Below are 25,081 nucleotides of genomic sequence, written 5' to 3'. Positions count from 1 at the left end.
ACTTCCTTATCCGCCACATGGTTTCTTCAGAATCAAGTTCTTCACCATCTCTTCTTCTTCAAAAGGACAGCACCTTTCTCGTCACAAAAAAAAAAAAAAAAAAAAAAGGACAGCACCTTCCTGCTATAGGTCAATTTGGATTTTGTATATATCCACACACGCCATACCTCTGCTTTTCTCTCTTCATCTGCTTTTCTCTTTGCTTTGCCTATGCTTCTCTTCACAACTTTGAGTACGTTTCTTCCATTTTCCATCAACAATGTCCTCTTTGATAGTTCCACCAGTCCTAACCACCCCCAGAGACGACGCCATCCTCCTCCACAAAGCCTTCAAAGGCTTCGGCTGCGACAAGGCCGCCGTCATCAACATCCTCGCCCACCGTGACTCCACCCAGCGAGCCTACATCAAACACGAGTACCGCACCATGTACTCCGAGGACCTCAACCACCGCCTCTCCTCCGAGCTCAGCGGAAATATCAAGAAAGCCCTCCTCCTCTGGACCCACGACCCTCCCACCCGCGACGCCACCATCGTCCGGGAGGCCCTCACCGGGCCCAATATCATCGATCTCAGAGCCGCTACTGAAGTCATCTGCTCTCGAACCTCCACCCAGATCATGCAGTTCAAGCAAGTCTACTTCGCGTTGTTTGGTTCTTATCTTGAGCATGACATCGAAGTTCAAGCTTCCGGGGATCACAAGAACCTGCTGCTAAGTTACGTGGCCACGCCTAGATATGAAGGTCTTGACTTTGACAGGTTCATGGTGGACAAAGATGCGAAGGCTTTGTACAAAGCAGGGGAGAGGAAATTGGGGACGGATGAGAAGAAGTTCATTGAGATTTTCAGTGGGAGGAGCAGTGCGCATTTGAATGCTGTGAGTGCTGCTTATCAGAACATGTATGGGAGTTCTTTAAAGAAGGCGGTGAAGAAGGAGACGTCGGGGCTTTTCGAGCATGGACTGGTGACGATTCTGCAGTGTGCTGAGCATCCTGGGAGGTATTTCGCTAAGGTTTTGCATAAGGCGATGAAGGGTTTAGGGACAGATGATAGTACACTTCTGAGGGTGATTGTTTCGAGGGCGGAGATTGATTTGCAGTATATAAAGGCCGAGTACCAAAAGAAGTATGGCAAGAGTTTGGGTGATGCTGTTCGTTCTGAGACTTCTGGGAATTACAGGGATTTTCTTCTGGCTCTTATAGGTCCAAGTCATTAGCCAAAGTGTGTTGTGTTTCAGTTTCATGTGTTTAGTGTAGGCCTGATCTAGAACTATGGCGTAGTAGCAGGTTATTCCTTACTTGACTTCAAATGTGTATGTTTAATTTGAAGAATGTGTATGTACTCCTTACTTTGTAGATAATGAAATGTTTGCTTTGAATAAGAAATTCGAAATTGCCAGAAGAGGCCATTGAATTTGTCTCCAAATTTCTTGAGGCATGAACATCAATTCGAAAACTATTAAACCACCTCTTTGATTTCCAATAGTCGTCAACTACTGTTGTAGGTTCATTCATTCATATGTCCATTTGATAGCCTATTTGTACATTCATATCTTTTCTATTGTAAATTGTTGCAACAGCTTAGACGTAGGATCTAGACTCCTTAATTGTAGTCTAAGCGTTGTATATAGTTTCGACTTCTGTCAATGAGAAATACAGAGCAAGTTCTACAAATCTTCAAACATTTTTAAAACATTGCAGGAATTTTCATGCAGGATGAGAGCAGTCTGTCGAAGTCCAAAGTCCATGACAGTAACAGATATACAGAACTAGGAAAATTTGGTAACATACAGTTTGTCAAAGTCTCCAAATTTTCTTGTCTCAAAGACGAGAGCACTTACCTCACATGCTACAAAGCAAAAAACTGCAATTTGATATTTGCCTGTGATTTTATAATTGGTGATTTTATATGTATTATATGAAATTTTATCTCCTGTGTTTAAATTCATGACAAATGATGAACTTGCCACCAAGGCTGTTGCCATCTTTGCCTATAGGCAGAGAGTAAATAAATGTTTTAGGCACATCGCCAAATCTTAAAAGGTAGGTAGAAAGTGAGGAACAGAAACTGTAATAAGCATAAACAGCACATATGATGCAAAGTTCCCTTTCCTGTTTTGTATGTATATGTATAGTTCTCATCCTCTTCTTATTTAGAAAATTAATCAGGAAGTTGACAAGAAAAATCATATTAACATAATGGTCGTCAGTTGAATGTTTCATTGTTCAACTGCTGATTAACCGGTTGCTAATTCATAGGTAATTTCGCATTCCTCTGCATCTGCAACCACACAGATTGGACATGAACGAGATAAAGAATCTTAGCTCTCCAAATTTTTGAGAGATGAAGAATCTTCCTCTCCAAATTTTCATGTTTCGGAGATTAGAGCAATTTGACAAAGTCCATGAATGAAGCAGAAGTACAGAGCTAAGAAAAATTTGTATGAATACGGTTACCTCACATACTACAACACAAAAACCTGCAAATTTGACATTTCTTTGCCTCCATTTTTTCTTTATAAGTTCTTGAGGGATAAATCCAAAATCTCCAAGAAAGACATGTCTAAAAAGAACAAGCTAAATAAGAATAAAGAGCCCATCAGGGATAAGTATAGATGAACTTGCTTAAGGTTATTGCCATCACGCCAATAAGCTTTTCCTACTATAATTTCATTAACACAATGACTGAGTAAATGTGTTAAGACACCTATATACAAAACAGCATATACATGATCAACAGTTCAAAATGATGAAGCAGAAAGCATCTTTTTATGCACTTTGTCTATCTAGTTTTTGCTTCTGCCCAGCCTGTGCAACCTTCTTTAAAACATCATCTTCAAATGTTCGAAAGCCAACCCCAACCAAATTATTAACTCGATCAGGTTCATCAGACTTCTCAGCTGTCGGAGTCACCATCCTCTTCGGTGCAACTGGTTGAAAAAGCAAAACCCTCAACGGATTAGAAAGATCACCAATTACCTCTCCTGTTGCGGCAACAGCTGCATCTCTAGTCTCCATCAGAACCAAAGCCAAACAACCTGAACCAAGGATGTTGATATCACTTATATTACATACCGCCAAGCATAATCAACGACCTCATAGGTGGGCCCCGCGGCATGGCTAGCCCCGCCTATGGCATGCATCCGGTAGGCCGACACCCGAGCTACGTTGCCATGGTGGAGGTCGGCCGGTATCTAGTCAGGAGGCCACCCTCCCATGCTCTCCAAGAGACTTCAAGAGAAGCAATATATGTACATTGTATCCCACATCGGAAATATAGAATAGATGGGGACTTCCCTTAGCTATAAAGGGAAGTCCTCCCCTTCTTAGAAGGGATGGATCCATGATCCCCTCACTTGTATCACTATCAAAGGCTACTTGGCCTCACTACATAGTAAAATATCTAAATGGACGTAGCCTTGCCTCAAGGGCAAGGTGAACCACTATACATGCTTGTGTCCCTCTCTCTTTCTCCCTCTCATGATCCACACTTAGTCTCGTTCCGTATTCTTCAGTAGAAACATTGGCGCTAGAAGGAGGGTTCCTAGGAGTTAGGGTACGAGCCTCCGACCTTGAGCAAGAGTCATGGATGGGTACCAAGAGTCATGTACGGGTACCACAAGTCATCGGGTACATGGGTACATGCAAGACACCCCACCTCCCTCCCCAAGCCTCCAATGAGCCATCCGGTACTCTACCCATCGGGTACTCGAGCCACCCGGTACTATAGCCACCCGGTACTATAAGCCATCCAGTATTTAAGTGATCTCTCCTTGGTCAGCATACCGCCCGGTATCCACTACACATCCCGACAGCTCCCAACATTCTTATATCACGTCAACTTCTCCTCATAGTACCGCCCGGTATCCAACTCATCCCGGCAGTCAACCTAGCAGCTCCTCCCGGCAGCACCTTTGCTTGGTACCGGCAGCTTCAAATCCAGATTTGCTTATCGAGCGGTCCCTTTCACGGTACCGGCAGCCTCAACCACAGCTTTGCTTACCGAGCGGTATCTCACTTCTTGGTCGACCAGTCTGGTACCAGCAACCCTTACCGGTACCGCACTTCAGAATTGCTCTGGGCAGCCATGCGTCCTAGGCTGTCATCAACTCCCGTACCGCTCTACTCATCCGGGAACTCACCACAACCTGGACCCCGAAGTTCTTTCTCCCGGTGACTCACCAACACCTTCCGGCAACTTCAATGCTTCACCTCCAGCCCGGCGTGCTTGAGAAACCATCTCCATAGCCGGGGCTTTCACTCAACTCGCTCGACATGCAAGACCCGGATCCTATCTGAACCCCGGCAGGCATCGGAAATTCCCGAACTCAATTACAATCCCAGCACCATCATTTTGATCCGGCATCACACAGCATCTCGGTGACCCCAGCCGGCACCCTTCTCATGACAACATCCCGATCCCACCTCAATTGATCTTCTCCTAGTCTCTCCGACACCACCCAAAAGCACCTTTCGAGGAATCCCGGATCGTCACCGGTACCCAACCTCCCGGCACTCTCACCTCCTTCACCAACTCATTCAAGCATCAGACGCTCCGGGATTCAAAAAAAAAAAAAATGAAAGATTGCCCGGACACCCATTGATCTTCTCTGTACACCCCACCACAGCAAGTGATCGATTTCCCAGCTGGTTTCTTCTCTCTCCTGGAACCTGCAAATCTCTTACACCCGGTCCAGTCTTCAAACTACAGCTCCCTGCACAGCTGCAGAGATAAGTGCTCGTATACACATTCAATTCAATTGAAATATATTATGAAGGCATGCTTTGCCCATCTCGGTGGCTCCTTTTATTCATGACATTTGTGTGAGACACGGCCACGTGCCAATTTTGGCTGCACTAAAGCACTTAAGCATGTGTTTACTAAAGCCTGTACACACATTTCAAATTTTAAAGCACAAGTTGTCCTGCCATGAACTTTATCCATGCTCAATTATACATAGACATGTGTTCCTCGCTAGTTTCTCATGTTGTTGATTATCACCATAATCAATTCTCTCACACGTATAGGCATTCCTACACATGCTGCACAGCCACACTTTGAGTCATAATTGATACTATGCCCCATGGCTACCCATGCCCCATGGCACAATTCATAAACGTGAACTATCTTGCATGATCCATGATCAAACTTGCACATTTGCATAACACATTTATCACACATCAATATGACACACTTGCCTTATTTCCATGATTTACCACAAATTTCACTCAGTTATTGATAAATTACTTACCATGGCTACCCATGATTACTATTGCCATGCAATAGTTTCGGTCAGTGTATGTCATCCACCAATCATGATCATTGACTTCTTGCCATGCTTATTTCATCTTCTCACTTCAAGGTTCGTCATTTCCATACTTACATGGACAATTCAATCCTTCATGCTATGTAAACCAATTCAAATAGCCATTATATCTCTCATACCATGTTAGAGCATACAAGCAAAATATATGTGATTCATCAATTCAATCATATGAATAGCTTGCTAATCACTTACTTTGTTTTGCCTTCGGAGGAAGCAAAATCACTCTAAATCGGGCATTTTCTTGGGCATACAAGATTACAAGGCCAAGCACTATCAACCATCAGTCGATTACGTGGAGCGTCATGCTTAGACGACAACTCTAACATGATTTAATATTCGGGTCAATCCCAATTGTCACCTCCTTCAAACGGCACAAGATAAGTTTTATTTTACGCTCTTTCAATTTGAGCTAATGCAATACTTTATATGCTACGATAACGATTTCTATAATCTAAGCATGTCCACAAAGTGTGGTAATTTTGATAGCATATCCGTTATGCCTATATATTTATGCCATGATTTACTTTAATTGCAAATCAATTAAAATTACTACATGCATACATACGGCACTAAATAAGTGTAAAATGCGGCACTTAAAAATCCTTGCCCCGAGCGAGGTACCCCAACGGGGTTACGAGGCCACTGCCATCATATATTCTACCCTGGGCCACGCCACCGGGTACCGGAGGCCACAGCTACCGGATACCCCAACGGGGTTACGAGGCCACTGCCATCATATATTCTACCCGGGGCCACGCCACCGGGTACCGGAGGCCAAAGCTACCGGACACCCCAACAGGGTTACGAGGCCACTGCCATCATATATTCTACCCGGGGCCACGCCACCGGGTACCGGAGGCCACAGCTACCGGACACCCCAACAGGGTTACGAGGTCACTGCCATCATATATTCTACCTGGGGCCACGCCACCGGGTACCGGAGGCCAAAGCTACCGGACACCCCAACGGGGTTACGAGGCCACTGCCATCATATATTCTACCTGGGGCCACGCCACCGGGTACCGGAGGCCAAAGCCACCGGTTACCCCAACGAGGTTACATCATTCTACCCGGGGCCACGCCACCGGGTAAAGGAGGCCTACCGGCCCTCATTCAACCTCATTGGGTTAAGGAGGCTCATGCCCTCACATAACCCCACCGGGTCACGAGGTTCAAACCCTCATTCACTCCACCAGGTACACGAGGCTCGAAGCCTATCTACCCCACCGGGAACATGAGGCCTACAGGCCCTCATAAATCCTCTACTCGAGCGAGCTATCCCAACGGGATCACTAAAGGGTAGTCCCTTACAAAAGCCAAGGTCCAGTCCCTTGCATCCAAATCCTTGCCCCGGGCGAGGTACCACCAAGTCCTCATTTACCCTTCCGGGTACTAGAGGCTCAAGTCCTCATTCTACCCCATCGGGTACCAGAGGCTCATGTCCTCAATCTACCCTTCCGGGTATCAGAGGCTCAAGTCCTCATTCTACCCTTCCGGGTATCAGAGGCTCAAATCCTCATTCTACCCTTCCGGGTATCAGAGGCCCAAGTCCTCATCCTACCCTTCCGGGTATCAGAGGCTCAAGTCCTCATCCTACCCTTCCGGGTATCAGAGGCCCAAGTCCTCAATCTACCCTTCCGGGTATCAGAGGCCCAAGTCCTCATTCTACCCTTTCGGCTATCAGAGGCTCAAGTCCTCAATCTACCCTTCCGGGTATCAGAGGCCCAAGTCCTCATTCTACCCTTCCGGCTATCAGAGGCTCAAGTCCTCAATCTACCCTTCTGGGTATCAGAGGCCCCAGTCCTCATTCTACCATTCCGAGTATCAGAGGCTCGAGTCCTCATTTACCCTTCCGGGTATCATAGACCCAAATCCTCATTCTACCCTATCGGGTACCATAGGCTCAAGCCCTCAGAAAATCCCACTTGGTACCGGAGGCGGGGTAAGCGAAGGTCCAATCCTTTGCTTTTTGAATCATCTCACCTCCCGAGCGTTCTGTATACTTGGGGGACTTATTCATACCACTTATCACACGTGGAGGTAGTACCCGACCGGGACTATCATTGAGCTTCACGCTCATACTTTCGTGTTATGGTCTATTAATGGAAATATTGAAATTTTTCACCTATTGTTGATCGCAACAATTAAATTTCTTTTACATCCCATTAATAAGACCATAGGACAAAACTCACACCCACTCAACATGAGCGAGCTCATCTCTTACGTTCCCGATACACATGAGCCAAACAATCAGGTTATGGCTTATATGTTCGGGTTACGTAAGTTAGAGATCCTTCCTCTAACCTATACTTGGGGGACTATCATGGTCACGTCAATCTCGCTAGTATTGTCAATGGTTACTTCGATACCGGAGCTTCATTCTTAGCCTTACCGGCTTCGTCTACCATAGCCTAAATCCAAATTCTTGTTTTACTACGTGACTTGGGGGACTCGGCGAGTAACAACACTCCTGATCCTAACACATATGTATCACGTGCATACAACATTACATATCATTATGTGTCATCGTGTTCATCACACATTTTTGCATCATATGCACTTTGTATGGTATCACAATCACATACATTTTCGACTTATACGTCGTATGTCAAACATTACATAATATGTGCATACACACATTGTGTAACATGCATCTCACATAAACATTCATGCACCTCGATGCATTTGACTCAAATGTCACTTAGATTGCCCTAGCGCAATCAATATGTATTTTGTACACTCTTATCTTATTTGCAGGTACTAGCGTGATGAGGGCCCCGTGGCACCAACATACCCGTAGAGTCCCTTCTTACTTACGGAGTTGGGGGACTAGTATGGGTATAGCGTTCAACGAGGTCATCACTCATACTTGGCGGCATCACATTTAAACTCCCCAACCAAGAAGCGCCTCTTACTCGGGGACTTGGGGGACTTGTTGATATCACTTATATTACATACCGCCAAGCATAATCAACGACCTCATAGGTGGGCCCCGCGGCATGGCTAGCCCCGCCTATGGCATGCATCCGGTAGGCCGACACCCGAGCTACGTTGCCATGGTGGAGGTCGGCCGGTATCTAGTCAGGAGGCCACCCTCCCATGCTCTCCAAGAGGCTTCAAGAGAAGCAATATATGTACATTGTATCCCACATCGGAAATATAGAATAGATGGGGACTTCCCTTAGCTATAAAGGGAAGTCCTCCCCTTCTTAGAAGGGATGGATCCATGATCCCCTCACTTGTATCACTATCAAAGGCTACTTGGCCTCACTACATAGTAAAATATCTAAGTGGACGTAGCCTTGCCTCAAGGGCAAGGTGAACCACTATACATGCTTGTGTCCCTCTCTCTTTCTCCCTCTCATGATCCACACTTAGTCTCGTTCCGTATTCTTCAGTAGAAACAAAGGATGAGGTCTTTAACTCCACCAAACTTGGACAACAAGTCTCTCAACCTTTTTGCTGTATAACCTTCACCCCCAAACTTTTCCCAACGCACTCTAATCACCTTCTCTTCTTCTAACCTCAGGTTTATCCCAACACCACTATTCACCTTCTTCCCAACTCCCCCAGGCTCTCTCTTCTGAGGCATTGCACGATATCTTGCACACTCTTCATCTAACTTCCACTTCATTCTCTCATCTTGTTCTTGTCTAACTTTGGCATCCCTGTCAAACTTTGCAGCTCGTTCTCTTGCTTCAAGGTCAGAAACCATCTTCTGTCGCTTGGGATCGCGCTCTGAATGGTTCCCATCTTTCTGTCTTTGATCTCTAAGCATTTTGTCGAACATTTTGCGGGAACTTTCATTCTTGAGAACCTCATAGGATCTTTTGAGCCTTTGGAAGTTGGTATTGGCTTGGAGATCACTTTTAGGCCTCTTGTCCGGGTGCAACACCAAAGCTTTTGCGTGGTAAGCCTTTGTAATCTGTTTGTCTGTGAGCTTAGAGCCTTCCTCGCCGGACGGCAAACCAAGAACCTTATAATGATCTTCGTCTATAGTCTTGTTCATATCTGTATCTGTTTCTACGTCAAGGAGATATTGGAGGCAGATTTTTTTAAAACAAGGTTTTGATTATGTTTAGGGTTATATCTCTCGGTATTATTACAAATAGCTTTCCTATTATTAATTGGAAATTTGGAAATTTTAAAACATCCATAAGCGATCAAACTCCTAAACTTTATTTTTCAACCGACTTTTATGGTTATTCATATTTCATAATGAAGATAAAATCATAATTCTCTTCTAGTGGCAGAGATGATGAAGAAATTAACTTTTGATTATTGATTTGAAGTTTAAGGTTGGTCCAGATATATCAGTTTTGCAAAAGAGAAAACTAAAGGACATGTATGATCAGGATTCAGGTGCCAACAATGTACTAACCAAGCAAAGGGCTAGCTCCTCCACAGCTACTTCACTTCCCAGAATTTAAATCTATCATCGAAGGACACAACCAGTGGAAATTAACATAATCATAAAGCGACAGCTAGCTCTAGATCATCTCGCTTGTATTATGATTATAACACCAAAATGATCACTTCTCAGCGTCAGAAGTTGTCCTGCTACTGTTGATTTGTGATCGCATTCATAATTGAGATCCCTTTCTTCTTACCAGAGGACCTTTCCTCAGCGGAAAAACTCAAGATGCCGTCTGCATCAATTTCAAAGCAGACATCCAATTTAGGAATTTCCACAGGAAATAGATGAGGAAGCTCATAAGTACTAATTTAAGTTCAATGTTCAAACAGAGATGAATGGCATGTATGTGATCACGAAGCATCACGAAGAAATTATCAAACAAGCAAAGCCCTGTCCCTCAGCTACTACACTTCCCCAGATATTCTATCATTAAACAACAGAACTGTCTCAAAATAGAGGCTTAAAAATTCAAGTACGAAACTTAATGACAATGCTACAGCTGTTGAAGATCAAATCATAAACCAAAATGATTATCTCTTAGCTCATCTTCTCAATTCCCTCAAAAGTTGTTCTGTTACTGTTGATTGTGACCCCATTCTTCTGACCAGTAGACTTGTCCTCAGCGGAAACACTCAAGATACCATTTGCATCGATATTGAAGCAGACATCGAAGTCAGGAACACCCCTAGGAGCTGGAGGAATATCGCGGAGCCGAAATTCACCCAGAAAGTTATTATCTAAGGTGCTTTCACTCTCACCCTCATAAATGTGGCAGCGGACACTAACTTGGTTGTCACACGTAGTAGTAAAAGTCCGGTTCTTAATTACAGGAACTTTGGTGTTTCTTGGAATCACAATTCGCATGAAATTGCCTGCAATCGCGACTCCTAGTGAGACAGGGGTAGCATCTAAGAGAGTGAAGTCTTGAAGTATACCATCTCCTTTCCCACTCAAGACTGCAGCATGAACAGCAGCTCCATGTGCAACGGCTTCATCCGGATTAATACTCTGGCACAGCTTCTTCCCCTTGAAGACATTCCGTAATAGTTCCTGCACCTTGGGAATTCTAGAAGAGCCACCAGCAAGAACAACGTCATGAACATTACTTATCTCTATATCAGCATCCCTCAAACACTTGTTCACCGGCTCCATACATTTGTTGAAGAAATCCATGTTCATTTGTTCAAATTTGGCACGAGTAATTGTGATAAAGAAATCAGTACCTCGATCTAAGCAGTCAACTTCAAGGTCAATCGTGGACGTAAATGAAAGTCTCCTTTTTGCCTTCTCACAAGCATTTCTTAACCTCCTAAGAGCCTTGGGATTTTCACTGACATCCAAATTATGCTTTGCCTTGAATTGATCAACACAATAGTTTACCATATTGTTATCGATGTCTTCACCTCCAAGATGTGTGTCTCCAGCAGTGGCCTTCACTTCAAAGACACCATCCCCTATGGTAAGTAGTGATACATCTAATGTGCCACCACCCAAATCGAATATCATCACATTTCTCTTCCCGTACCAACCAGCCTGTTTCTCAAGGCCATAAGCAATGGCCGCAGCTGTCGGTTCATTGATAATGCGCATCACCTTTAAACCTGCATTGACTCCAGCATTTTTTGTTGCCTCACGCTGTGAGTTATTGAAGTAAGCGGGGACAGTTATAACTGCATTTTCCACAGTTGAGTCCAGATACTTTTCAGCTATCTCTCGCATCTTTGTGAGAACCATAGATGAGATTTCTTCAGCAGAAAATTGTTTCTCTTCGCCCTGGTGTGTAACCATGATCATTGGCTTGTCATTAGCACCTTCAATGACCTTGAATGGCCAGAGCTTCATATCATTTTGAACAGAGGTATCACTGAATCTCCTACCAATCAAGCGCTTTGCATCTGCAAATTGATGCCAAATTCAGAAACCCATTCTGACGAGGAAAAACAGCAGGGAATTGTTTATGATCCATTGATATAACATAACATGAACAATATTCAATTCATTCCGTTACAAATTTTACTAGTATTAGTTTTAGCTTCTACTCTGCGTCTCTGCCAAGAGTACTAGGATTCTATTCGAATGATGTATACAGTTGGTCAATTCGGTCCATTTGTTTTTAAATTCTTCTGCTTATATGTTGACATATATGGATTACTAGCCTAGTAAAAAATCATTCCATGCATCCGAATGAGTCCTTACGGAATTTTTCTCTTGAAAGATTTGAGATCAGAAGCACTTGATGTGTTTAGGAATTAGATATTGCAATTTATCTTATACGCACATGTACTCATTCATAGCCATTTGGACAGACTACTGCTAGATTGTTTCCAAAGCATAACCACCTTTCACCCAAGTAAACTCTGAAAAGAGGGTTTTTTCATGAAACAAAAAACAAATAGGGAAGAATTCTGAGAGGAACTGAACATACCAAATACGGAATTGGTGGGATTTTTGATGATCTGGTTAAACGCTGCATCGCCGATCAATTTCTCAGTATCAGTGAAGGCAACATAAGATGGAGTAGTCCTGTTTCCCTGATCGTTCACTATGATTTCTACATGTTCGTGCTGCCAAACCGCCACGCACGAGTAAGTCGTCCCCAGGTCAATCCCTATTGCATGACCCATTTCTTTTCCGGACATTCTCAACAGAGCAGAGGAAACTGGAAGAAGAATACCATCGGAAGAGAAAACTAAAATCGTCAATTGTATTCAACTGTGTTAATATTGGGGAATATTTCCAGTATCTATAGTTGGGGATAGTAGGCAAACTTCAAATCCAAGTAATTAATGTGATCTTTCTTTTTCTGAAAAAAAAGAAAAAAGTAACGTCATCTTTCTTTTTCTCGAAAAAAAAAACGGAGAGAGAGAAAAGAAAAGAAAAAGAAAAGAGTAGACACTAACACTTTCTTTTTCTTTATGTTCGTTACTTCGATTATAATGCAGAATAAAAAAACATGAAGGATACAATTGGTGCTCCAGTTTTGCATAGGATTCCAAAGACACTAAAAAACATGGAGGATACAATTGGAAGTGAGAACCTGTAGGATACATCGATCCATTAGAAATTATACACACCTCTTAATCGAAGCGTCTGCTAAATTTCCTCTTCATGAATACACATTCTTTTAAGGAAGAATATTCTAAATAGTCACTCAACTTTTATATGTTCGACACTTGGGTCTTAAAGTTCTCTGTAATTCACTTTGAGAAAATATAACATGGTCCCAGACTATAGTACACGTGGTGGTCCGGGTTGATGTGATTGGTTCACATGACTTGTACTTATTTCTGATTGGTTATCTTAATTTTTTTTCACCCCACTGCATGGTCCCCACGAAATTCGAGTAATATGATTTGTCCGGATCACCACATGACAACACCACGCGGTACTTCAGAACCACAGAATAATTTCTTTATTCACTTTAGTCACTCCGTTAATTTTTCAGTTACTTTTTTTTTTCTATTTAATGGAATGGAGGCTAGCCTTTGCCTTCATTTTATTTTTGTAAGACATGTAACTAAAATAAACAAGCTAAATAAGAATGAAGAGCCATCAGGGACAAGTATTGATGAGCTTGCTTAAGGTTACTGCCATCACTGCCAATAAGTTTTTCCTACTTTAATTTCATTAACACAATGACAGAGTAAAATGTAAATGTCTTGGGCACCTATATACAAAACAACAGATACATGATCAACAATTCAAAATGATGAAGCAGAAAACTTTTTTTTTTTTTAAATAAATAAAGGATTAAGCGATATTAGCTCTTCTGTAAAAACAAAAATAATTAGCTTATATAGGTCTATCAAATATAGGCAAATTATTTGCACTTTGTCTATCAAGTATGAAAGCATCTTTTTATGCACTTTGTCTATTAAGTTTTTACTTCTGCCCAGCCTTTGCAACCTTCTTTAAAACATCATCTTCAAATGTTCGAAAGCCAACCCCAAGCAAATTATTAACTGTATCAGGTTCATCAGACTTCTCTGCTGTAAGAGCCACCGTCCTCTTCGGTGCAACTGGTTGAAAAAGTGAAACCCTCAACGGATTAGAAAGATCACCAGTTACCGCTTCTGTTGTGGCAACAGCTGCATCAATCTCTAGTCTCCATCAGAACCGACGCCAAACAACCTGAACCAAGGATGAGGTCTTTAACTCCACCAAACTTGGACAACAAGTCTCTCAACCTTTTTGCTGTATAACCTTCACCCCCAAACTTTTCCCAACACACTCTAATCACCTTCTCTTCTTCTAACCTCAGGCTTATCCCAACACCACCATTCACCTTCTTTCCAACTTCCCCAGTCTCTCTCTTCTGAGGCATTGCATGATATCACACTCTTCATCTAACTTCCTCTTCGTTCTCTCATCTTGTTCCGGTCTAACTTTAGCATCCCAATCAAACTTCGCAGATCGTTCTCTTGTTTCAAGATCAGAAACCATCTTTTGTTGCTTAGGATCGCGCTCCAAATGGCGCCCATCTTTCTGTCTTTGATCTCTATGCATTTTGTCGAACACTATGCGAGAACTTTCATTCTTGAAAACCTCATAGGATCTTTTCAGCCTCTGGAAGTTGGTGTTGGCTTGGAGATCACTTTTAGGCCTCTTGTCGAGGTGCAACACCAAAGCCTTTGCGTGGTAAGCCTTTGTAATCTGTTTCTCTATGAGCTTAGACCCTTCCTCATCCGACGGCAAACCAAGAACCTTATAATGGTCTTCGTCTATAGTATAGAATATATGTTTCTACGTCAAGGAGATATTGACAAAGCTTAGAGGAGCCATAGGTTTTTATTAGGAAATATTTCAGTTTACTCCCCTGAGGTTTGGATCTAACATCATGTTAGTCCCCGTGGTTTCAATTTAATCATTAACACCCCTGATCTTTTTAATTTCATCAGTAGTGTCTAATTTCATTTGTTCCGTCCAATTTGAACATTAACTTTGACTGAGGGGCCCATATTAGGGGCTAAAAAGGTTATTTCAAAAACATTTTCTTCTTTTCTCCTTCTCTGCTTCTCTCTCAGCTCTGATGGGCAGCTCCGAAAAACCCATCTCCATTCATCTTTATGATATCTGCCACCTGCAATTTCAAGACACTAATATCAATATCTATTCCCCAATGAAACAAAAACAATAACCCAGTGATAGGAGCATTTTAATGTGGTATTTTAATAGTTAATTCCTCACATTTTGCTTAGTTAATTCCTTAACGAATCGATTTTTAACTCAATTTCTATTTTCTTAGGTACATTGGAGTAAATGATGGTGAAATGAGCATTAGGTCCACACTTACCTATAAATGGTGGAGAAAAATGGAAATGTACTAAAATGTCAATTTTACACATTTTCCTACTCCGGCTAGGAGAAACCAAGCCAAGCAAGGAAGAAGGAGCGGCCGCCGGACCAAATGAACTTCAAATGAGCTGAAACTTTCCAGATCCATTCTAGACAGCCCAAGGATCATTTCTTATGAAGAGTGCCAGAGCTAGAATTGAGCGGAAGGCCTTCAAACAGTCAGCCCAATTTCCTGCAGAAGCAAAACTGGAAAACTGGACCTGTAAGAGGTCCAGCAGCATTTTCGGCCCAACCACATGGAATAAAAATATGAAATTTTACCAGGGTGATCTACACTCATAATGGAACATTTTTTATGAAGAGGTCATAGTGAAATTGGGAATGCTTGTTGGAGAAATAATTGAAGGAATAAAGGGGCAGAAACTGATCTAAAAACAGCTCAACACCACATGTTCAAGTTTCCTACCCACATGAAGAAAGCTAGATGCTTTTCTCTTTTTCCTTGGATATATTTTTCTGCTCCAATAGATCATCATCACTTCCATACTTCTACACCTTCATGCCTTGCTTTCATTTCATCATTACTCCATCTTTTCCATATTTTACAAACCACTTTCATTATTTTTCTTCCATTTATCATTTCACTCTTCTTTTTCTTCCCTATATAAACACCTTCTCCTCTCACTCTAAACAAAATCCTTCATCCATTTCATCTTCTTTGTCTCTCCATTTCCATTCCATTTTTCTCTCCATTCTCTAGTTGCAAAATTCTGCGTTTTCAAGTAAGAAGAAGAAGAAGAAGAAGGAGCCGGGAATATCATATCCTCCATCGTCCACCTTGAAGGCTTGCTTCCAAGATTCAAGATTTCAACGTTTCAAGCACTCCATCTCCATCTCCAACTCACGGTGTAATTCATTCTTTTTCCTTATTTAATTTCGTAGGAATTTGTTTCTAGTTAACAATAACATTAAGGGCAAAGTTTAAGCCCAATTTCTATGTTTGAATAAAAATTGTGATTTCTTTATGTTGATTTTTATGTTGCTTATGTGAGATTGCTTAATTGATTTTGGATTATGGAAAACTTTTATATGTATGTGTTCTTTGATGGCCAACTTAGGATATATGCATGTAATTGGTGCTAGATTTAAGTAGTAAAGGCTTTGAACAAAAGTCGAAATCAATTAAGGAGGATTGCAAATAGATGGACTTTTTCATACTAGGTTGTGCACTTTGGTTGACATCATTTCTTTGTTCTTCATGCATTGAATGTGTTCTTGATTAGCTAGTTTTCTAGACTATGATTGCATGTTCAATAGGTTTAATTTAGGTGCTTTCACTTAGATTAAATATTCAAGGAAAGTAAAATATGGGAAATCATTTGCTTCGAATGTTTCACATGGTCAACTTATTTCTCATGACATAGATAATCAACTATAGGAATTGTAATTGGATTTCATTCATATGATTGTAGTTTTGATCTTTGTTTCTTGTGTTCCACCCTTGTATATGTGTTTTTACACTTTCTTTATTTCATTTAATTTTAATTCCAATTCTATAATCTCAAAACCCCCCTTTTTATATTAACTTGTATATATTTTTATTCTTTATTTTATTTTTGTACATAATACTTTTTACTTTATTATTTTAATTCTTTATTTGTTTTTTTTGACAATGACAGGTGTACCCTCAATCCCCGGAATAGAACGATCCCTATTTGCTTATACTACTAACGATGTTTTCAGGGTTAAATTATGCGCTTGCTTTGAGCGTATCAATTTTTGGCGCCGTTGCCGGGGATTGAAAAATCACTTGTTTTTGTTTATAATTGTTGTATATAAACTGTTTGATACTTAGTTTAAATTAACTAGGTTGTTTTTTTTTATTGTTGAATACGAATTTAATTGTAGGTTGTAAATTAAAGAAGGAATAGGTGAAGTCGTGTTTATTAATATTGGCCTAAACCCCTTTTTGGTACCTAGTTCAGGTCCCTTAAGGTTGAGGGCGGCCTTTATTAACATTCATTGAACTGTCTAACACACTTAGGACCTTTTACATCCTAGTAAGAATATCCTATGTGAGATGGTGTCTAGGAAGGGGACAATGTTCATGACGGGTTTTTGAATCCAGAAGTGCTTACAAATGGGCCTAGCTCATGCCAAAATGGATTTTTCCTCTCGTGTTCACCCTCCCCTACCTGGCCATTTCAGTAAGGTTGCCCAACGGATGTAGGAGGGACTTTGTGTCTAGACGACTATACTTGGGCCGCACGTCCACTTAATTTACCGCTTGGAATTAGATTTGATATCAATAATGTTTATAACAAAAGAAATACTTGTGCATACTCTTTACGTGTAAATTATTTTGTTGTTTCACACTTTATACTTGTAAAAATACTTTTTACGTTTTATACTCACTTGTGTACTTAACTTGTGTCTTATGTACAAAATACTTGTTAATTATACTTGTAGTTTGTAAATCATAGTTACTTGTTTTTTTTTTTTTGTATTTCTTTGTTAATATTAAGTTACTAACTTTATTTAATGTAGGTACCGTCTGGCTGCAAGACGTAAAATACAAGCGCTGCTTGGGAGGCAACCCAATTCAGAATATAATCAGATTTGCTTTCTCTTCCCCTTTTACTCCTCCATTTTCTTTTTGTTTTAGTAGTTATTTTCGTAAATTTCATCCCTATATGCTTACTTATTTCATTGCATGCTTTTAATTGATTACATTGAGGATAATGCAATATTTAAGTGTGGGGGAAGGGATTTATATTTTTGTCTTTCATTTTGAATCCTATAAATATTTTTGTCTTTCATTTTGTGTCCTATAAATATTTTTGAGTCCTATATTTTTTAATAATAATAAAAATAAAATAAAAATAAAATAAAAATAAAAATAAAAATAAAATAAAATGCATTCATTCAGTCTTATTAAATTCAGCTTTTTACAAAAAAAAAAAAAATAATAATAATAAAAAAAAAAAAATTAAAAAAAAAAAATAAAAAAAAAAAAAAAAAAATGCATTCATTCAGTCTTATTAATTTCAGCTGTTTACAAAAAAAAAAAAAAATAATAATAATAATAATAATAATAATAATACTCTATACTAAGCCATGTCTGCATCTCTGTAGGAGTTGAGGCTGAGCTCAAGGGAAATGTGAGAGCCACCGCCATAACCGCTACCTCCCTCGGAAGTAGTCTTCATGATGCCCAAGATGTCCTCACCATGCATGGGGAACAATGGAAGAGTTTCAATCTCCTGGTGATCTCCTCCTCGTTGTTGCAGGGATGTTTGTCCTCCTGTTGTGCCAAAAGAGTTGTACTGGTATTAGTGTTGAAGTGTGAGGAAGAATATGAAACAAAATTTAAATCAAGAAATCATTCATTACCAGTAGAATCGGTGGAACCAAAGTTGAGATTAATGGATCTACCATCATCAGTAGAACTAGTGGACCCAAAATTGATGTCAATGGATCCACCAGCTGGCCCAAAATTGATGTCGATGGATCCACCAGCACCAGTAGAACCAGTGGACCCAAAATTGAGATCAATGGATCCACCAGTACCAGGAGAACTAGTTCCCATGGGCACTTGAGCAGCCTGATTGCACCTCTTCATCTGCTTCTCTCGAGCCCTGACATTCTGGAACCAAAAATAAATGTTCTTGCCCTCAACATGTCCATACTGGTTCAGCTGGAGACAGATCTCGTGAATATGCTCTGTAGTTGGGCGCTTAACTCCCTTGTCGTAGTAAAGATCCTTGAGGATCCTTATTTGATCTGGAGTAGGAACCCACCTGGCACGGCTTCGCCAGAAATCTGTGTTGGCACTACTCCCGGCTACTTGGTTGTTTCCTCCATCCTCGATTTGTTGCTGGGTTTGTAGCTCCATCAGTTGCAGAGTTCGTGGTTCCATGGTGATGGGTTGAGGGGATGTGAAGATCGAAGAGTAAAGTTGTCAAGTGTTTGAAGGAGTTGTTGTTAAAGGGATTAAGGATGATGATGGTGTGTTGGAGATCTGAAAGTTCAGAGGAAAGATGGGATTGAATCAACTAGATGGGAGAGAAGATCAGAAGAGAAGGATTGAATCGAAGAAGAAATATTTTGAGTTTTGAAAGAAGAGGAAAAGCTGAAGAGTTGGGAGAGAGGGGCTGGAACTCAGGAGAGATTTTCGTTCCTTTGGAGTGAACAGTTGCGCCCTCAGAATGCACCTATTTATAGAGCGAGGTGAGCAGATCTCCACCGTTGGATGGACGATTCCTGTGATTCATTCTACGCGTTGGATTAAAGTCGCCCTGAAACCCGGAAAAGTTGTTGGCGCGTGGAGAGCGTGTAAGGGGACCGAGGGAATCTCGAGGCGCTGTGGCAGACAGCTGTAGCCGAAAGCAGATTTGACTGCCGTAAATCACGGAAGGGATAAGCCGTGACACAAGTGGGCCGTACTTGGGCCTGTCTCGGATCAAGGCATCACTGTAGCTGTGGGTGGAGGCCTGATGGGCCGAGTTTCAGAAACAGTTTTGGACCTGATGGGCTGAGTTTCAGAAACAGTTTTGGACATGATGGGCCGAGTTTCTGAAACAGTTTTGGATGAGTTGGGCTGGGTTTCTGCAACAGTCTTGGATGTTTTGTGCCGAATTGTTGAAACAGTTGAAACAGTTGGTTTAAATAAAAGGATTGGTATGGATAATAACGTGAGCAGCCGTGCTCGAGTGGTTGAGTGTAAAGTTCGTGTACAAGAGGTCTGAGGTTCGAACCTCGCCTCTCGTTTATTTTTATTATGTTCGTTTATGACATAATAAGTATAAAATTTGTACACATTATATTAAGCACAGCTTGTGCTCCAGTGGTTGGGGACAAAGGTTTCGTGTAGCAGGGTAAGGTTTCGAACCTTGCCTCCCCCGTTTTTTTTTTTTTTTATTTATGTCACTCCATCAGAACCCTCCTCCGAAGGCTGAAACCAGCAAGAAGGCTGCCACTCGCCCGCATACCGCTCCTCCAAAGGAGTAAATGGAGGTACAAGTCTAGGCTGAAAGACTTTAAACATTAAGCGCTGCATGGGAGGCAACCCATTTCAACCGTAGCTGTGGAGGAGCCATCAACGCAGATTTGCTCTCTTAAACTCTATCTCCTCTATTACTATTTTCTGATTGTATCTTTGTTATTTGCGTTTTTAGTTTTTGTTTTTAGGTTTTCTTGAGTTAATCATTCCATTCACATGATAATTGTTCATTGCATGCTCTAACTTGTTTAACATTGAGGACAATGTATGATTTAAGTGTGGGGGGAAGGATTAATGCTTGTAGTTAGTTTTTGTCATAAAAAGAAAACAAAACAAAAAAATCGAAAAATGTCAGAAATATAAAAAATTTCGTTGCTTTTGTTTTTGTTTTGAGTCTTAGGATGCCTTTCAACTGTCTGGGATGATTCTATATCTCTGAAATCATGACTAAAAGAGGATCACAACATTGAGATGATTTTAAACATGGTATTCTTTGGTTAATTGAGATATATGAAAAATGTGTGCCTTGTAGTGGATATGGATTGCATGACCTTGGTACAGAATATATATGAGCATGTTAAGATGAGTTGTGATTCATAAAGCCATGTGAGATAATTGAACCATGTCCCTTTTTCTTGGAGTGAAATGAAAAATATATTCTTAATTTCTTGGCGATGTTTTGATGATCTCATTATTCTTTCATCTTGATTGACTGCTTGCCATAGATTAAGTTTAATGGACTAGAGAATGCTAGAATTTGCTCTTGTGCTTGTTGAGACGTGATATCAATACATGGCCCTGATTCTGGAAGGGATAGAGGTTCTCTAGGAATTACCACCATTGCCAAATAAACTTGTGTCCCCATTTGTGCCCGTCGTGGGACCCCCCTAGATAAGCCCCTTTGAGCCTACTTTGAGCCTTTTCGTTCATCACCCTTAAAATCCTTAACCATGAATCTTAGTATAGTTACAACCCTACCCTTGGTTCTAAGGACTTAGTGGAGCTATCTTTTGAGACATACTACATGAGTTTGGTGCTAAGGATGAAGATTGAGAAGAGGTGAAAGTTCAAGTGTAGGGATAGACTTGTCCATAAAGAAAAAGATATGTTGAAGCCGTGAAAAATGAAAAGAAAAGAGAAAAATTGTGTACGGCTAAAAAGAAAAAGAAAAAAAAAATATATATATGTTTATGGACTTTCATCCCCCATACTTAGTGATTTTGGAGTTTGCTTTGAATTGAAGGCCCACTACAGAAAAATTTGGCCTTTGTCCATTTCACTAGAGTTCAAGGGAAGTTTATATTGAAGATTGGGCCCAACATGAAGACATTTGGCCCTCTTATATTACCTCTATGGGGAAGTGACGTTTTTGCAATGCCTTGGTGAAATATTTCGAGATCTCTACATTCATATGAGCTCTACTAGGTTTTTAGGACACTTTGATAATCCTTACCTTTCATTTCTTTAAACCTTGAGCCTTAGCCCCATTACAACCTTTGAGAGGACCTTCTTGATCCTTAAGATGGGACAGCCTTTAATGTGGAGATGAGTTACAAGAGTTGAACCTATGGCTTGGGTCCATTCGTGCAAGTAGTTGATATCCTTCATGAGATCTTTTGAAAAAAAAAAATTATATTCACAAAGTGCTTTTCGTTTCTTATATATGTGAGCTATTTGACTGCCTTAAAATATGTTCTCTCACATATAAATGAGTGATTATAAGCTTTTAAGCATTGCCTTGATCTGAGAGAAGAAAAAGTGGATATACCTTGTGAGGATATGAATCATACTTGTCTGAAGCATGCTAAGCTAAACCCCAATCACCATTATTACAACCAAGTCCTACTTGTGTATGTGTGGATCATATGTTTTAATTAACTCTCGAATGCTTAACATTGATTCTTGGTTGAGTGCTAATCTTGGTGTTGTGAAAGTAAGAGATTTCTGAGACAATATGTTAAAGGGCAATAGAGGTCTTTGTGATGTCAACATCTTGGTCTTTGTCTTTGAATTTACTCTTTTATGTGTGACGTTTTTTTTTTTTTTTCTTTGTGTTTTGCTTTGTGTTTTACGTTTTTGGTTTCTTTGAGTCTTTGTGTTTTTGTTTCCATACTTAGTCATTTTTTTCGTTGGTTTCTTTGTTTTGTGTCACAGTCTTTTTGGTTTGTTAGTTTTTGATTTTGCTAAGGGACTAGCAAAAGCTAAGTGTGGGGGAATTTGATAGGAGCATTTTAATGTGGTATTTTAATAGTTAATTCCTCACATTTTGCTTAGTTAATTCCTTAACGAATCGATTTTTAACTCAATTTCTATTTTCTTAGGTACATTGGAGTAAATGATGGTGAAATGAGCATTAGGTCCACACTTACCTATAAATGGTGGAGAAAAATGGAAATGTACTAAAATGTCAATTTTACACATTTTCCTACTCCGGCTAGGAGAAACCAAGCCAAGCAAGGAAGAAGGAGCGGCCGCCGGACCAAATGAACTTCAAATGAGCTGAAACTTTCCAGATCCATTCTAGACAGCCCAAGGATCATTTCTTATGAAGAGTGCCAGAGCTAGAATTGAGCGGAAGGCCTTCAAACAGTCAGCCCAATTTCCTGCAGAAGCAAAACTGGAAAACTGGACCTGTAAGAGGTCCAGCAGCATTTTCGGCCCAACCACATGGAATAAAAATATGAAATTTTACCAGGGTGATCTACACTCATAATGGAACATTTTTTATGAAGAGGTCATAGTGAAATTGGGAATGCTTGTTGGAGAAATAATTGAAGGAATAAAGGGGCAGAAACTGATCTAAAAACAGCTTAACACCACATGTTCAAGTTTCCTACCCACATGAAGAAAGCTAGATGCTTTTCTCTTTTTCCTTGGATATATTTTTCTGCTCCAATAGATCATCATCACTTCCATACTTCTACACCTTCATGCCTTGCTTTCATTTCATCATTACTCCATCTTTTCCATATTTTACAAACCACTTTCATTATTTTTCTTCCATTTATCATTTCACTCTTCTTTTTCTTCCCTATATAAACACCTTCTCCTCTCACTCTAAACAAAATCCTTCATCCATTTCATCTTCTTTGTCTCTCCATTTCCATTCCATTTTTCTCTCCATTCTCTAGTTGCAAAATTCTGCGTTTTCAAGTAAGAAGAAGAAGAAGAAGAAGGAGCCGGGAATATCATATCCTCCATCGTCCACCTTGAAGGCTTGCTTCCAAGATTCAAGATTTCAACGTTTCAAGCACTCCATCTCCATCTCCAACTCACGGTGTAATTCATTCTTTTTCCTTATTTAATTTCGTAGGAATTTGTTTCTAGTTAACAATAACATTAAGGGCAAAGTTTAAGCCCAATTTCTATGTTTGAATAAAAATTGTGATTTCTTTATGTTGATTTTTATGTTGCTTATGTGAGATTGCTTAATTGATTTTGGATTATGGAAAACTTTTATATGTATGTGTTCTTTGATGGCCAACTTAGGATATATGCATGTAATTGGTGCTAGATTTAAGTAGTAAAGGCTTTGAACAAAAGTCGAAATCAATTAAGGAGGATTGCAAATAGATGGACTTTTTCATACTAGGTTGTGCACTTTGGTTGACATCATTTCTTTGTTCTTCATGCATTGAATGTGTTCTTGATTAGCTAGTTTTCTAGACTATGATTGCATGTTCAATAGGTTTAATTTAGGTGCTTTCACTTAGATTAAATATTCAAGGAAAGTAAAATATGGGAAATCATTTGCTTCGAATGTTTCACATGGTCAACTTATTTCTCATGACATAGATAATCAACTATAGGAATTGTAATTGGATTTCATTCATATGATTGTAGTTTTGATCTTTGTTTCTTGTGTTCCACCCTTGTATATGTGTTTTTACACTTTCTTTATTTCATTTAATTTTAATTCCAATTCTATAATCTCAAAACCCCCCTTTTTATATTAACTTGTATATATTTTTATTCTTTATTTTATTTTTGTACATAATACTTTTTACTTTATTATTTTAATTCTTTATTTGTTTTTTTTGACAATGACAGGTGTACCCTCAATCCCCGGAATAGAACGATCCCTATTTGCTTATACTACTAACGATGTTTTCAGGGTTAAATTATGCGCTTGCTTTGAGCGTATCACCCAGCAATCCACAGATTGCAATTTAAACCTCCTAGTAATCGAAGGCTCACTTTCGTCCTCTTTATCTTCTAAAACTAATCCACAGACTACAACATACTCTACAACAACCAAAAACTCCTACATGGCCACACTATTTCCTTAGTCATAACAGACAACCCAATACAAGCCCCAAACCCAAAAGAAAGACTCAAAAGTACAAGCTCTATGACGACCTCCCTATACCGTCTTCGGCAAACGAAGACAACAAGCCCACCAACTCCACGGTGTGGTCGAGCAACACCAAAATGGTGCCCCAGACTCTCCACAACCCTCTTTGATTTTCGAGCCTTGCAGACTAACCTCAAATCCCAAAACAAGCCTAAACCGTCGACCTTGATTTCCAAAATCGTAGCATATCCTGTGATGAATAGCCGACGCTGGTCGACATCACGTGGAAAATGTTGGAGAAGTACGTTCCAGCCGGGCCGAACGACTACGCGGAGTACAAGAGGGAGAGAAAGAAGAAGGCGATGGAGGTCGAGGTGACGAGAGAGCTCGATCAGAGAAGACATGAGGAGGAGAGGACATAGAGGGAGGAGAGAGAAAGAGAAAGAGATAGGGATTTTAGAGATTCATGGTTGAACATTTTAGGCGAAGAAGTGTGGAGGAGGAGGGCGGCGATGAGTGGCTCAACGGCTGTTTTGGTAGCTCAAAGATCACCGTCTCGGGTGAGCAACTTAGATGGTTTTACTATTGGGAAGTCGGAGAGTGGAGGATTGGATGTAAAAGCTGGATGGTTTCAATGAAAATCAATTTGGGTAATTTTTTCCCCCCAAAATCTCTAGAAACCATTGGAGCTGAGATCACCGTCTCGGGTGAGCAACTTAGATGAGTGGCTCAGCGGCTGTTTTGGTAACT

The 25,081-nt window shown here is 40.5% G+C and overlaps 3 protein-coding genes and 1 pseudogene across 3 annotated transcripts; 1 reads left to right on the top strand and 3 right to left on the bottom strand.

Annotated features, from left to right (window-relative positions):
* Positions 1-89: 89 nt before the first annotated feature.
* LOC133743486 (annexin D5-like) lies at positions 90-1,410 on the top strand. Its single transcript, XM_062171441.1, has one exon. It carries the CDS (start codon positions 260-262, stop codon positions 1,211-1,213), a length of 954 nt encoding a protein of 317 aa, XP_062027425.1. The 5' UTR covers positions 90-259; the 3' UTR covers positions 1,214-1,410.
* A 1,355-nt stretch (positions 1,411-2,765) lies between these two features.
* Positions 2,766-9,332, bottom strand: LOC133744220 (uncharacterized; annotated as a pseudogene).
* A 247-nt stretch (positions 9,333-9,579) lies between these two features.
* LOC133746148 (heat shock cognate 70 kDa protein-like) lies at positions 9,580-12,506 on the bottom strand. Its single transcript, XM_062174311.1, has 2 exons — positions 12,166-12,506; positions 9,580-11,635 (listed from the first exon to the last, which is right to left on the bottom strand). The coding sequence occupies exons 1-2, from the start codon at positions 12,377-12,379 to the stop codon at positions 10,278-10,280; spliced, it is 1,572 nt and encodes a 523-aa protein (XP_062030295.1). The 5' UTR covers positions 12,380-12,506; the 3' UTR covers positions 9,580-10,277.
* A 1,116-nt stretch (positions 12,507-13,622) lies between these two features.
* Positions 13,623-14,798, bottom strand: LOC133744219 (uncharacterized). Its single transcript, XM_062172360.1, has 4 exons — positions 14,729-14,798; positions 14,127-14,461; positions 13,872-14,055; positions 13,623-13,759 (listed from the first exon to the last, which is right to left on the bottom strand). Exons 1-4 carry the CDS (start codon positions 14,796-14,798, stop codon positions 13,623-13,625), a joined length of 726 nt encoding a protein of 241 aa, XP_062028344.1.
* Between the last annotated feature and the right edge of the window lie 10,283 nt (positions 14,799-25,081).

The sequence above is a fragment of the Rosa rugosa genome, chromosome 4 (assembly GCF_958449725.1).
Source record: "Rosa rugosa chromosome 4, drRosRugo1.1, whole genome shotgun sequence".
Taxonomy (NCBI): Eukaryota; Viridiplantae; Streptophyta; class Magnoliopsida; order Rosales; family Rosaceae; genus Rosa; species Rosa rugosa.
The sequence above is the reverse complement of the archived record's forward strand: the minus strand, read 5'-3'. Positions and strand labels throughout refer to the sequence as shown.